The sequence below is a fragment of the Ambystoma mexicanum genome, chromosome 10 (assembly GCF_040938575.1).
Source record: "Ambystoma mexicanum isolate Mex_15411 chromosome 10, UKY_AmexF1_1, whole genome shotgun sequence".
Classification (NCBI taxonomy): Eukaryota; Metazoa; Chordata; class Amphibia; order Caudata; family Ambystomatidae; genus Ambystoma; species Ambystoma mexicanum.
This window is the reverse complement of record NC_090932.1, coordinates 21989854-22003977: the sequence shown is the minus strand read 5'-3', so window position 1 is coordinate 22003977 and position 14124 is coordinate 21989854. Positions and strand designations below refer to the sequence as shown.

Sequence of the window (14124 nt, the reverse complement as noted above, 5' to 3'; positions counted from 1 at the left end):
GCTCTGGTGCTCAGAGGTTCCGTGCACTGGGGGCATGGTCCAGAGGGGCTCTGGTGCTCAGAGGTTCCGTGCACTGGGGGCATGGTCCAGAGGGGCTCTGGTGCTCAGAGGTTCCGTGCACTGGGGGCATGGTCCAGAGGGGCTCTGGTGCTCAGAGGTTCCGTGCACTGGGGGCATGGTCCAGAGGGGCTCTGGTGCTCAGAGGTTCCGTGCACTGAGGGCATGGTCCCGAGGGGCTCAGACACAGATTCATGGAACATATATACATGGTCCTCGAATTATCAGTGCACATGTATACAGGGCTCAGTGGTGCAGTGCAAAGACGCATGGCACACAGGGGCTCAGTGCACAGTGCACACAGGGTATGGCCCAAAGCAATCAGTCCACAAGTGCATAATCCGCAGGTGCATAATGCACAAGGGTTCCGTGTACATAGGTTGTTGAAGCATTTTCACGCACAGGAGATGGTTCTTGATCAATTGGAGTGATACCGGCTGCAAATTCCACTGTATGGGATCGTGGATGGAAAAGGAGCGATCATGGATCGCTGACGCCTGAAGGTATGCATAGGTGAACGAACAAGATTCCCAGATCTCAGACGGTAAAACAGGGCCTCATATGTGTGCACTTAAGGCTGGGAGCACGTGCAGAATTCCCATACATGACACATGATTAAAATGTGATGCTATCCTGGATTGGAAGCCTTTATTGGGAGCAAAGAGCAGGAGAAACATGTCCATATCACTTAACACCAACCAGGCCTGTAGCAGCATCAAGGAAGCTCTCACACTGCCTCAGCAGATATTACAGAATGGCAAGATAAGGAAGAGCCTTGCTCAATATAGCCTCCAGGGAAGAAAAGAAGATAACAGGGAGCAAACCTTTCATCATGAAAGGACTCACGATGCCTCAGCAGATATTACAGAATGCCAAGATAAGGAAGAGCCTTGCTCAATATAGCCTCCAGGGAAGAAAAGAAGATAACAGGGAGCAAACCTTTCATCATGAAAGGACTCACGATGCCTCAGCAGATATTACAGAATGCCAAGATAAGGAAGAGCCTTGCTCAATATAGCCTCCAGGGAAGAAAAGGAGATAAAGGGGAGTACACCTTTCATCATGAAAGGACTCACGATGCCTCAGCAGATATTACAGTATGCTAAAATAAGGAAGAACCTTGCTCAATATAGCCTCCAGGGAAGAAAATGAGATAAAGGGGAGTACACCTTTCATCATGAAAGCACTCACACTGCCTCAGCAGATATTACAGAATGCCAAGATAAGGAAGAGCCTTGCTCAATATAGCCTCCAGGGAAGAAAATGAGATAAAGGGGAGTACACCTTTCATCATGAAAGCACTCACACTGCCTCAGCAGATATTACAGAATGCCAAGATAAGGAAGAGCCTTGCTCAATATAGATTCCAGGGAAGAAAAGAAGATAAAGGGGAGCAAACCTTTCATCATGAAAGCACTCACACTGCCTCAGCAGATATTACAGAATGCCAAGATAAGGAAGAGCCTTGCTCAATATAGCCTCCAGGGAAGAAAAGAAGATAACAGGGAGCAAACCTTTCATCATGAAAGCACTCACACTGCCTCAGCAGATATTACAGAATGCCAAGATAAGGAAGAGCCTTGCTCAATATAGCCTCCAGGGAAGAAAAGAAGATAACAGGGAGCAAACCTTTCATCATGAAAGCACTCACACTGCCTCAGCAGATATTACAGTATGCCAAGATAAGGAAGAGCCTTGCTCAATATAGATTCCAGGGAAGAAAAGAAGATAAAGGGGAGCAAACCTTTCATCATGAAAGCACTCACACTGCCTCAGCAGATATTACAGAATGCCAAGATAAGGAAGAGCCTTGCTCAATATAGCCTCCAGGGAAGAAAAGAAGATAACAGGGAGCAAACCTTTCATCATGAAAACACTCACACTGCCTCAGCAGATATTACAGAATGCCAAGATAAGGAAGAGCCTTGCTCAATATAGCCTCCAGGGAAGAAAAGGAGATAAAGGGGAGTACACCTTTCATCATGAAAGCACTCACACTGCCTTAGCAGATAAGACAGTATGCCAAGATAAGGAAGAGCCTTGTGCAATTTAGCCTCATGGGAAGAAACATAGATACAGAGGAGCAAACTTTTCATCATGAAAGCACTCACAATGCCTTGACAGATATTACAGTATGCCAAGATAAGGAAGTGCCATGCTCAATATAGCCTCCAGTGAAGACAAGGAGATAAAGGGGAGTACACCTTTCATCATGAAAGCACTCACACTGCCTTGACAGATATTACAGAATGCCAAGATAAGGAAGAGCCATGCGCAATCTAGCATCCAGGGAAGAAAAGGAGATAAAGGGGAGCAAATCTTCCATCATGAAGCACTCACACTGCCCTAACAGATATTACTGTATTTCAAGATACAGAAGAGTCTTGCACAATCTATCCTCCAGGGAAGAAAAAAGGAGAAAAGGGGAGTACACCTTTCATCATGAGTGCAGGTTGAGGAAACTCAGGCACTGGATGCTGCCTTAATCCTTGGTGCAGACACTTTTCAGACTCACATTAAACTCCTATGTTGCCTGGGGATGAAGAGGGAACATTGTTTGGTTCCCAGGAAGGTGGACAGAAGGATGCATTCCACATCTCTGCACTGCCACCCGTGACCATGGCGTCAGTCATATCACCGCTCATCATTATCCGTGGCAATCAACTCCAAATAGCCACTGGAGACTCAGAGGCAGTGTGATGGTCGGCCTCCAGCATTACTGCAACTAAATAAACACATCGTTGGAGGGTGCAGAGCACATTCTGCAGAGGTGATCAGTGCACAGGGTCATGGTGCATCGAGGCTCAGTACCAGGATATGATCTACTGGGCTCAATGTACTCTTCCAGGGTGCAGAAGGGCACGGTGCATTGGGATTCAGTGAACAAGGACATGGCCTGCTAGGGAATAGAAGCACTCTGTATTCTGAGGATTGTAAACAATGTACTAGAGGAAGCTGCTCACAACTCTAAAGAGAAGCAAATCTGATTTTCCTTTTTAATTGTATCTCTGGTTTATTTAAAAGATGATTTGATTTTCATGAAGAGAACCCAGAGGGTTGAAATTAAGGCATTGCAGGTGGTTCGCTAGATCTTTTCACAAGCTTGACTCCTCCTCTAAACTCTGTAGTGATGGTTATGAAGAAAGGTGAGGCCATACCCATTCTGGACACCACAGAAACACTACAGGCAGTAAGTCCAGCAGCAGAACGTGGAGGTCAAGCAAGGGTTTCATTGTAATTGACCAAAGACATGAGCTCTCATGATGGTTATGAAGACCGTTAAGGCCATACCCATGCTGGACACCATAGAAACACTGCAGGCAGTAAGTCCAGCAGCAGAACGTGGAGGTCAAGCAAGGGTTTCATTGACCAAAGACATGAGCTCTCATGATGGTTATGAAGAACGTTAAGGCCATACCCATGCTGGATACCACAGAAACACTGCAGGCAGTAAGTCCAGCAGCAGAACGTGGAGGTCAAGCAAGGGTTTCATTGTAATTAACCAAATACATGAGCTCTCATGATGGCTGAAGGGTACTCAAACTACCCCTGTGTTACATTCTGTAGTATATCTAATATGGAGATTAAGATAATGGAGCTTTTCCTAAATATTATCCAGAATATTAGATTGTCCTCTCCCAACTACAGTCTCTACTAGAATATCATCCATTCCCAGTGGACTAGCTGCACACTCTTATCCTTCTGCCGTACCAACACAAAAGCCCATAACTCAAATGATATATGAAATCCCCTCTATTTTTAAATACGTTGATAACATCCTAAAAGCAATATTAACAAACAATCAGAAGCATACAGTCAGCAATCCCCTGGTATGTTCCCTCTCTGTAGCATTTGAGCAACATTTCAGTTCCTCAAAGGCTTCTGCCACAGGTGGTGGCACCTTGTTATCCTGAGCATCTGGTTCCCAGAATGAGAGTAGTGTTCTTCCACTATGGTTGACTTCTTGGAGGCAGGCCTTCATGCAGCCTGCCACGATGTAGCCACTGCTGAGCCCATAGGAACTGCGCCATGCTTTCTTGTACTGGTCTGTCCCAAGCTGCCGGTTGATCAAGGAGCTCCATCCAACCACTGACCATCATCGGAAATGAATGTCGTGCCCTCTCTGAACCAACATCTACTGTTACCCATCTTCAAAACATCTGTCATTTCTTGGAGAAGATGTTTTCTCCTGGAAAGCTACAAAAAGATGGAAGCATATGTATGAAAGATTTACAAGGCTGAATCCGACCTTTGCCCTGATTTATGAGAGCTAGATACTGGACCCCTCCAACCTCCCGACAGTTCCTTTGAAGACAACACCTGTACCATGGCTCTCTGAGTCACACAAAAACACTTTGGTGCACACAGGGACCAGACAGAACAACAAACAAGCAAACACACCGCTCTATAGTAAGAGTATTGAATACATAATATTTGTTTGGCAGAGTCGCAGGATCTGATACACCTACCCTTCCATTCAGACCATGTCCACCCTTCATTAAGGCTACCAGGTGGCTCCATATTATTGGGGACACCAGGCCTTAGTGCTGGGCATTGGCCACTGTACTGGTTGCTTTCTGTGACCTGTAGTTTTGGGTAATTTCAACTGAATGAAATTGACCTAAGGAAAAGTTAAATAATAGCACAGCCCACGTTTGGAAAAGACTGTCTCTTTTGACATGAAGTCATGGGACGTGCATCCTTTGATCATACTGCTTGCGTGGCTGCATGCAGACGGATGATTAGGACTTTAAAGAGTGGACTGTTAATTTGACAGTTTACATATAAATGCTTTCTTTCCAGCCCTAGAAAATACACAATTCTGAGGCAGAATTGGTAATTTATACCAATGAATTTCTCTTTGGACTCAGGTAGAGGTTACAGTGTCTACAGTGTGTGCAGTCCGTCAATGTCTGGGGTATGTTTACAAATGCGCACAGGATCTCTGGATTGTGCTAATGAGTAGAACGTCTGCGTTGTTCCACAGAGAACATCATACAGATACAGTGCTTGGATTGTTCTATTTATATAGATCGACCAATGGTTTTGCATTGTATAGTTTTTTTATTAGCAAATCTAAAATAAATGATATTCTGCAGACCACCTGGAACATCCTGTGCACGCAAAATGTTTCTTACTGCAGCAAGGCATGGCATGAACATTGCTTTATGATTTATCAAAGATTAATCTGATGTTTGCCCAAAATCATGGAACTGGTTTTTCCAATCAATCGATGTATGCCTTTTCCTTTTTAGCTCTGCCATGTGCAGCCCAGTCCCACTATAACGCCTGTATGACTGCATGTCCTGCAACCTGTCTGGACCGGTGGGCCCCCGATAACTGCAGCAAGCCATGCGTTGAGGGCTGCGAGTGCAACGAGGGTTTTGTGCTGAGCGGGGCCTCCTGTGTCTCTGTCGCCGAGTGTGGCTGCTGGTACAGCGGGCAGTATTACAATGTAAGTGTCCACAGTCAGAAGATGCCCCGTGCCACTGAGAATTCCCTTCCACATTAACATCATGTATTATCCTTCCTTTTCTTCTTGCAGAAAGGAGAGAGCTTCATGGACGAGAACTGTCAGAGCAGCTGTGAGTGTCAGGGGAATAACAACATGCAATGCATTCCCGTATCCTGCACACCCGATGAAGTCTGCAAGATTCAAAATGGCTTCCGCGGATGTTACCCAGCAAGCACTGCCACCTGTCACATCTATGGGGACCCACACTACACAACCTTCGATGGGAGACTCCACCACTTCCAGGGCTCCTGCAACTACACAGTGGCAGAGACCTGTGGAAATACCTCCACCCGATTCAGTGTTACCACCCGAAACGAACACCGCGGCAGCCCGAGCTGGACCGCTCTGAACTCTGTAGCGCTCACAGTAAACGGCAACCACATCGCTCTGAGGAAGGGCAACCATGTTTCAGTGAGTATCATTTTGATTGTGTTTCAAAGTTGATATTACTTGCAATGGAGGAATCCATCTGTTTTAAATTCATTATAATCACATGTTCACATGCAATGCACGCCTGCCTGTCTGTTTTAAGGTCTCTCCCCCCCCTCCAAGTTTCAAAGGTGACTTTCATAGTTTACGCTGAGCCCATCCTGAGAGGAGGGGGTTCAGACGCATTTATTCATATCTGTGTTCGCACGTTTGCATCCACAGTGCCCCAAGTAGGGGTATGCAAAGATTTTTTCAGCCAGTATAATTATGCAAAGTTCCAACTTTGGACCTATGGGAATTAGCAAAGCTTTCCATGTATTTTCCCTCTAGACCGACAGCTAGACATTTTTTTTCCATATCATTTATTTAGTGGTTGACAATTCTTGCAAATTATTGTGGCTAAAAACATCTTTGGACAAGTAGTAGACAATAAAACAAACACGGCCACATGGCCACATTTGTGAAATTCATCACTGGATAAATTAGATTTAGTGGAAAACAAATCACACATAACCACATTTGCACCTCTCCAAAAATATTTAACACAAAGTTTTAGGTCTAACAAATGTAATTAGTAATTACCTGTGATTTAATGTGAGGATCTCACAGCACAACAAAGAGTGCCTCCAGATTCTTCCAGTCACAAGGATGTAGTCAATCTCACTCCCAGAGAAACCATGAAAGAAGTGCATGAGGTGATCCATTGTAGATGCCTCCAGACTCAACGGGTTCCACCTCAATACAATGCAAAGTTCAAAATCGTTACCCCAGGGCAGGAGGGGGATTTGCTCGCTGCCCTAGAACTCCAGGGTGTTTACATGCCCACAATCCACAAAGATATAGTCAGTTATCACTCCCAGGGAACCCATGAAGGAACTACATGAAATGTTCCAGCGTAGATCTCACCATCCTCAACACGTTCCACCACAATGCAATGAGAGGTTCGAGATGGTAACAGCTGGGCAGGAGGGGGATTAGCTATGAGCCCTAGAATTCCAGGATGTTTTCATGCACATCCCAGTTTAGGCTCTTCATTAAGATTTCCTCAGGCACGTGATGCCTGGTCAGAGCAACCAGTTGAAGGTGCTTCCCTTGGTCTGAGCTCCGCCCCCGGGTGTTTACAAAGGGTATGATGTGGGTCACTTACTTGGATGACTTCCTGGTAAGGCCCTGCAGCCCACAGTTGATTTCCACTGCCTTGCATGTAACAGTAGATTTGGTTTGTTCTCAGGGCCTTTCGGTGAACTGACGCCTATACTAAGGAATCAGTCCATTGGATTCCCGTGGGACATGACCTTTCCACTGAGGTGGATCCTGCTCATTCAGTCTACATGTTGACAGTTGATTGATCGAGCCTGGGCCTTCTATACAAGTCTGATGGCATGTATGGCCCATTGGTTCCTGTGGTGTCTTTTGTGTGGCTTCACATGAGGGTGGTGTGGTTGCATCTGGCTACTTGCATCAGGAGACTGTGGAGCAACTGAAGCTAGACTTGGAGTCGTGAATCTGAACCACATATCTTTCCTCTTAGTGGCTTTTTACTCACCCGATCCTCACATTTTCAAGTCAGTGCCTGCCTCTGTCTATACGGGGGGCACAACGATCCACTATCTGGGGGCCCATCATTTGTAGGGACTGACTCCGGGAAATGGTCTATTAAACACACTTGAACTGAGGGCAAAGTTTCTGCCTTTCATGTGGGGTCGAGGACCTCTGAGGTGAGTCCGTCCACACAATCTTAATTGTTTCCACACCTTTTCGTATTTATGCAGCACAGATCTTCCATTAAGCATACATTTTTCATCTTAGATGAGCCCTTGCACCCAATCTTTTGCCTTTGGGTAAGGCATGCATTGTGTCCTTTTAGACAACAGAGAGAGTATGAAGATCAGGTCCTCCTCAGAAAAGATATCAAGGTTACCAGTCTATCCAGAGATACAGTGAAGGTGGAGACTTGGCTAAGTTCAAGCTTCCCAAGTCTTCACTCCAGGAATTGCCCATTATATATGGTTATGATTGGTTATTTATATACATGGAAACCATTTACTCTCAAACCTCCTGATTTCTTCTAATGATCAAGCATCTGTCAAGCTCTCCTCGATGCTCTTGAGAACATTTAATGGGCCTGTGCTTTGACAGATCTTAATCCTGCATTAATATAATTCCCTTATGACACACCAGACCCTCCCAATCACACTTCTAAACACCGAGAGATTGTCTGCACACAGGTTGCTCCTGCACAGATCCTCTTGATGTAACTCCACGTGCCATTGCCTTGAACCGATCTTGTACAGAGCATGATTGTCAAACTGCAAAACACCATCCTATACCCTGAGATGTGCCAGCTATTCTAGTAGATTATGTGGGGTTGGTCACTCCTGTGTTTCTTTTCAGATACAGAGAACATCGAAAGATCCTAATTGACTGGAAAACAAAACTGTAAATGTCAACCACAGCAAAACCTCAGTTCACACCACACGTTGCATTTTAAACTCCACTCTCGCTCAAGAAGTCACCGCTGTAGCAACATCATGTTACGATAAATCCGGTTACACTCCTGCCCTCTCTTAGCCTCTCCATGTTCTGAACCCCTGACTGGCTGGAACCCAGTTTATAGTGATAGTTCATGAAGTTCTGTAATGGTTTTAGATCCATTGTTTACCAATAACTATGTGATAGAAGTGCTGAAAGATCCAAACTGAAATAAAGTTAAAGAAGAAAGATTTGGGTTGAGGGGACTCTGGGAGGTGGGATGGGTGGTGGGAGGGACTGGTGTATTGATGTTGGTAACTTTCAAGTGCAAGAATTCAGAGGTGGTGGGTTTGAGGTATTTGGTGAAAGTGAGAATCTTAGGGAGGGTTATGATGGGTGTTGCAGTGCAGAAGGGGTATGACCAGGATTAAGATAATTATATGGAATGTGAGCGGGCTGGGTCACAACAAGAAGAGAATGACCGTGGGGAATTACTGAATCGTTGGAAGATACAGGTGGCATTCTTACAAGAAACACACCAGAGGTGGATGACATACAGAAGAAGTGGGGTGGGACGGTGGTTGGATTGGATAGCAAAAGGGGAAAAATACGGATAGATAGGAGACTTACAGACACCGACGGTCAGACATTTGCGCTAGTGGGCAGGCTAGCTGGGAGAGTTATATGCCTGGGGAACTCTTACACCCGTAATGAGGACCCTAGCACATATTTTAGGTCAGTGGTGACATTGGTGAGGGGGGCGATAGGAGTGAGTACTTCCTTTGGGGCAGGCTTTCAATTGATTGTTGGATCCGACACGGGACCGCTTGTTGACAATAGCATCCCTGAAACAACAATCGTCTAAGGCCTTGAATGACGTGATTACTGACTTGGTAGAATTATGGGGGAAAGTCATGGAGAGAGGGAAGGTTTCTTTCTATTCTTACACACATGCTTCCCATTCCAGATTAGACTCTATCGTTGTGGGTAGGGAGAATTTCACCTGGTTTTCCGACAAAGAATACTCGGGGAGGATCATTTCTAACCGTGCCCGTTAGCAACCACTTTAACATGGACTAAATCGAAACCAGCTATTTCATTATGGAAATTAAGAGCTACAGCTCTTTCGTACTTGGCATTCAGGGGGACGATCCGGGAAGAGATAGCCGATTGTTTTGAAAGAAATGTGGGCTCAATATGGGATGTTGGGCTGATATGGGAGGCAATGGGGAGAGCATGGATGGAACGGGTCAGATTATATTTGGGTATAGGGACTCCCCACTTGCAGGAATGGTTAGTCACCTCCGCAATGTAGTTCTACGGGCACTCACACACAGTCAGAGTGGAGAAGAAGGAACCAGTGGTGGAAGTTAAGATCGAGTAAAGGGGCAAATAGGTTTTTAAATGTTATCAATGGTTTCTTTGATTGTTTTAGATGCAACTGGAAAATGCTATGTTGGTTTCCAAATGTCTGCACAAACTAATAAATACATTTAAACAAAAACGAAGAAAGATGTGAACGAGCAGCAGATCCAGACTTGTCCCATAGGATGTATGTTGTGAGATGTGTGATGTGACGCATCCTTACTCTTAAATCTTGCACCACAACATCAGTGGCACGCGGCACCATGGGAATCCTGTGGCATGTTCACATTTAATGGTGCGCCTTCTGTTCATGGGACTAGATTATCCAGTTTCTTGTTTATTTATGTCTTTCATGGCACAAACCGCCAGGGCTTCATTCCTGTGTATAGTAACATAAACAGCAGATTCAGAGCAGCAGGTTGAGGTGCAGTTACTACACTCATAAATGAAAGATACTAGTTTATTGATTTGGTTTCTTAAGCAGATCATGATGTTTCTGTTCCTTAACTCATTTGGTTCATTCACAAATGTAATATTGAAATGATTCAGTTTAAAGTACATAGAAACATTGACTGTCTCTTCGCTGTCCCTGTCATTTTCGGCCAATCATCATTCTGTAAACACAGTCTATCACCCTGTCCCTTAAACTTTGGGGCAAATTGAAGTAATGATTCAGTGTTCCATTTTTTATCTTTGCTCCTAGAAACACCTGTTTACAGGCGCGTTATAAATACCATATCATATCATATATTTGATTCTATCTTCGCTATTCTGTGCTGAAATACGCCACCCTAGTCATCCATACTGGATCACTGAATTGGCTTTGATCCTTGATTCAAACAGCGCTCAATCTGCTCACTTTCTTATTATATGAAGTCTTTCGATGCTAGCGTATGTGGGGGGAAAGCAGTAAACTTCAACAGCTTATATATTAATATACATAGAGAGATATACTTTTATTTTATGTTGATATGTGGTTTTACAGCTTTGTTGATTTATGCATTTTTTTTATCTGTTCTGTTTCTTTTTGGTTTGTTTCATGAATTCTTTTTGTAAAGGTTTTCTTTTGATTTGAAAAGCAAAACAAATTAAAAAAATATATATACATTTAACCTTTCGTGTTTTCATAGATTAACCACGCCTCGACTGGTCTACCAGCCAATATTTCTGGTGTGAACATAGCACTCAGTGGTTCCCACGTGATCGTGACCACAGACTTCGGCCTCGAGCTTCAGTTTAATGGCGATCATGAGCTGTTTGTGAGGGTTAAGGAATACTACAAAGGGGCCTTGTGTGGACTGTGTGGGACTTATACAGACACCCAGGTGGACGACTTCCTGACCCCAGGTGGAGTGGTGGTCCAAGACTTCAATGAGTTTGGAAACAGCTGGCGGGTCCCTGACAACGAATGGCCGTGAGTAATCCTTTCATTTCCGGAGGAAAGCAAATGGTACATAGACAAGGTACTTTGATTATAGCCTAAAACCAAATCCCAGCCTGCACATATTCTATTAAGGACTTAAGGTTCCTGAATATTTTGTCCTCAATTTTTAATATTTTTAATCATTGTTTCTTTCATATTTATGTATTTTCAGTGATCTTGACTATGCAAAACTTGATTTTCTTCTTGCAAGTAGCAAATTTGGTTATCGTTTTGCAGGAAAGATAATTTTGGAGTCAATTCTGTAGCGAGTAGAGATTAGCGTACAGGGAATTGCTTCTTGATAGGTTATTTTAACAACATTGCTGCTTATTGAAAATCAGTTTGTTTGAGGCAGAGATTTGTAGACTTTCTGTATTAAACTTTTCACATTTTACTGAAGAATGCCTTCTTTTGCAATTAACGGATTCGTTTGTAGGAAGGCATACTCATTTGTGTTTAGAAAGTTGATGTATTTGTGTAAGGCATGGGTTTGCTTTTTCCTTTTTGCCTGGACGAGTACTGTCAGTGTTATAGAGTAAGTCACTATTTGATGGTGAACCGGAATTTGGAGAAAAAAAAGACCCTATTCCCTTTTGGGTAAATTAAACTCAGCCACCCCTATTGATAGTATAGGTCACTAAACCTAAACAGTACACACGCAAAGTGCATCATATTTTTTTTTTTTAAAACATATCTTTATTATTTTCATTGGTCAAAAAACACAGAAAAAAAACTTGAACCAACATTTCACCCCCAACTCGCCCTCCCCCCTCCCACCCGGGACCCCTGTGACTTGGTTTGTGGATTTCTTTATGCGTTGAAAATGTCTGTGACCTTTATGTTGTGGGGGCACCATTGATCCATAAACTCTGACTGCAGGTGTTCCATGACCCCACCCCATTCTTTGGTGAACCTGTTCTTAGTGCCTTGGATTGTGTGAGTGACTTTTTCCATTGCTAGCTGCGCCCATACTTTTTGAAGCCACGTAAATATTAGCGGTGTATCCCTCTTTTTCCAATTTTGGGCTATTGTTGTCCATGCCGCGATGAGAAGTCCCACAAAGCTTCTCCATTGTGCTTTCGTGTATCTTCTTGTAGTGTCATCTCTCATGCCACACATCCATACGCTCTCATCTAGTTGTCCCACATCTGGAAACATCTTGCCCATTTCTCCCTTAACTTCGTCCCAGAACGGCAGTATTCCTTTACAGGCCCACCAGATGTGTCTCCGCGTCCCCACTTCTCCGCACTCCCTCCAGCAGAGGTTCGATGTTCTTGGGAACATAGTATGCAGTCTCTCGGGCGTGTAGTGCCACTGAGTCACTATTTTAATCCACATTTCTCTCATCTGCACCGCTCTTGTCAGTTTGGGGATCTGAGCCCATATGTCCTCCCACTGTTTTCTCGTGATTTCCAATCCCAGTGTTCTATCCCATTTGCGCATATATGCCCATTTGATCTCTTCATCTTGTTTGTTTATAAATATAGTGTCGAGATCCATTTCTTTGCCCCTGAGTTGGTTGTAATGTATTTCTCAAATGGGGTTAGGGGTCTCGTTGCCGCCTTCGCTATTTCAGGAGTTTTTAGCCAGTGCTTAAGTTGTTCATAACTATATCTATTCCGTGTGGTTCTTGTTGGGAGTGTGAGGCATGATTCGTATTGAATAATTTCATTGTTACAAAACATTTCCCCAATTTTCGTTATGCCCGCCTCCTCCCAGTTGTCTGATGTACCCTGCTCCAAACCTGGCGGAAACTGCGGGTTCCTCCATATGGGTGTGAATGGGCCTAGTGTGTTGGACATTGCGCCCTTTCTTGTTTGGGTGTCCCACGCCTCCAAGGTCGTGCTCAGTATTTCGCTGATCCCTATGTTGGGATGTCTGTGCTGTTTCTGTTTCCAGAGTAGTTCCCCTAGTGGGGTTCTAGCCACCGCCCTATCTTGTGCTGCCCATAGTTGTTGTGGGTCTTCTCCCAGCCATTCCCGAAGCACCTTTAGTTGGGCCGCTTGGTAGTATTTTTGAAAGTGGGGCAGTGCCATCCCTCCTTCCCTAGTTGACGAGGTTAAGACCGCCCTGGATAGCCTCGGAGTTTTCCCCTTCCACACAAAAGTTGAGACTACCCTCAGGAGTGACCTGAAGAATGAGCGGGCAATCCCTACCGGCAGGGCTTGGAAGTGGTATAGGAGCCTTGGGAGATTGGTCATCTTTACCGCCTGAATTCTACCCCACCATGATATCAGCAATGGGTTCCATCTTCCTATGTCTCTTCGAACGCTAGTAAGTAGCTGCGGGTAGTTTTTACTGTACAGTTGGTCTACCTTGTGTGTGAGAGTAATTCCCAGGTATTTAATTCCCTCCTCTGCTATCTTGAGGTTGAGTGCCCTTGCTTCTCTCTTAATCTCATCCCCGTCTCCTGCCAGTATTAGAATTTCTGATTTGTTTCTATTGATTTTTAGCCCCGAGATGGCCCCGAAGGTTTCTAGCCCTCCCATTGCTGCAGCCAGCGATCGGTCCGGCTCCTCTAGTGCCAACAGCAGATCGTCCGCAAAAGCGGTAATCTTGTGTTGCCTGCCTGCCATCTCTATCCCCTTAACATACGCAGCTTCCCTTATTTTCATCAGAAGGGGTTCTAGGAATATAGCATATAATAGGGGAGAGAGTGGACACCCTTGTTTTGTTCCACGAGATATGTACACCCTTTCTGTTACCTCCCCGTTGATGGCCACTCTGCAAGTTGGGGCACTGTAGTTTGCTTTAATTCTGGCTATAAAGTGTTCCCCAAATCCCATACATTGAAGTGTCTTAAATAGCATGGACCATTCCACTCGGTCAAATGCTTTTTCGGCATCTAGTGCCAGGAGAATTG

General features: G+C 44.6%; 1 protein-coding gene across 2 annotated transcripts in view; it reads left to right on the top strand.

The window, feature by feature from the left end:
• LOC138491110 (uncharacterized) overlaps positions 1–14124 on the top strand; it is a 578562-nt gene that overhangs the window by 274871 nt on the left and 289567 nt on the right. For both annotated transcript variants that reach the window (XM_069617434.1, XM_069617433.1), the window contains exons 42-44: positions 5313–5512; positions 5603–5983; positions 10969–11252. In XM_069617434.1, coding sequence (XP_069473535.1) covers positions 5313–5512; positions 5603–5983; positions 10969–11252 — 865 coding nt within the window. The remainder of the gene's footprint in view (positions 1–5312; positions 5513–5602; positions 5984–10968; positions 11253–14124) is intronic.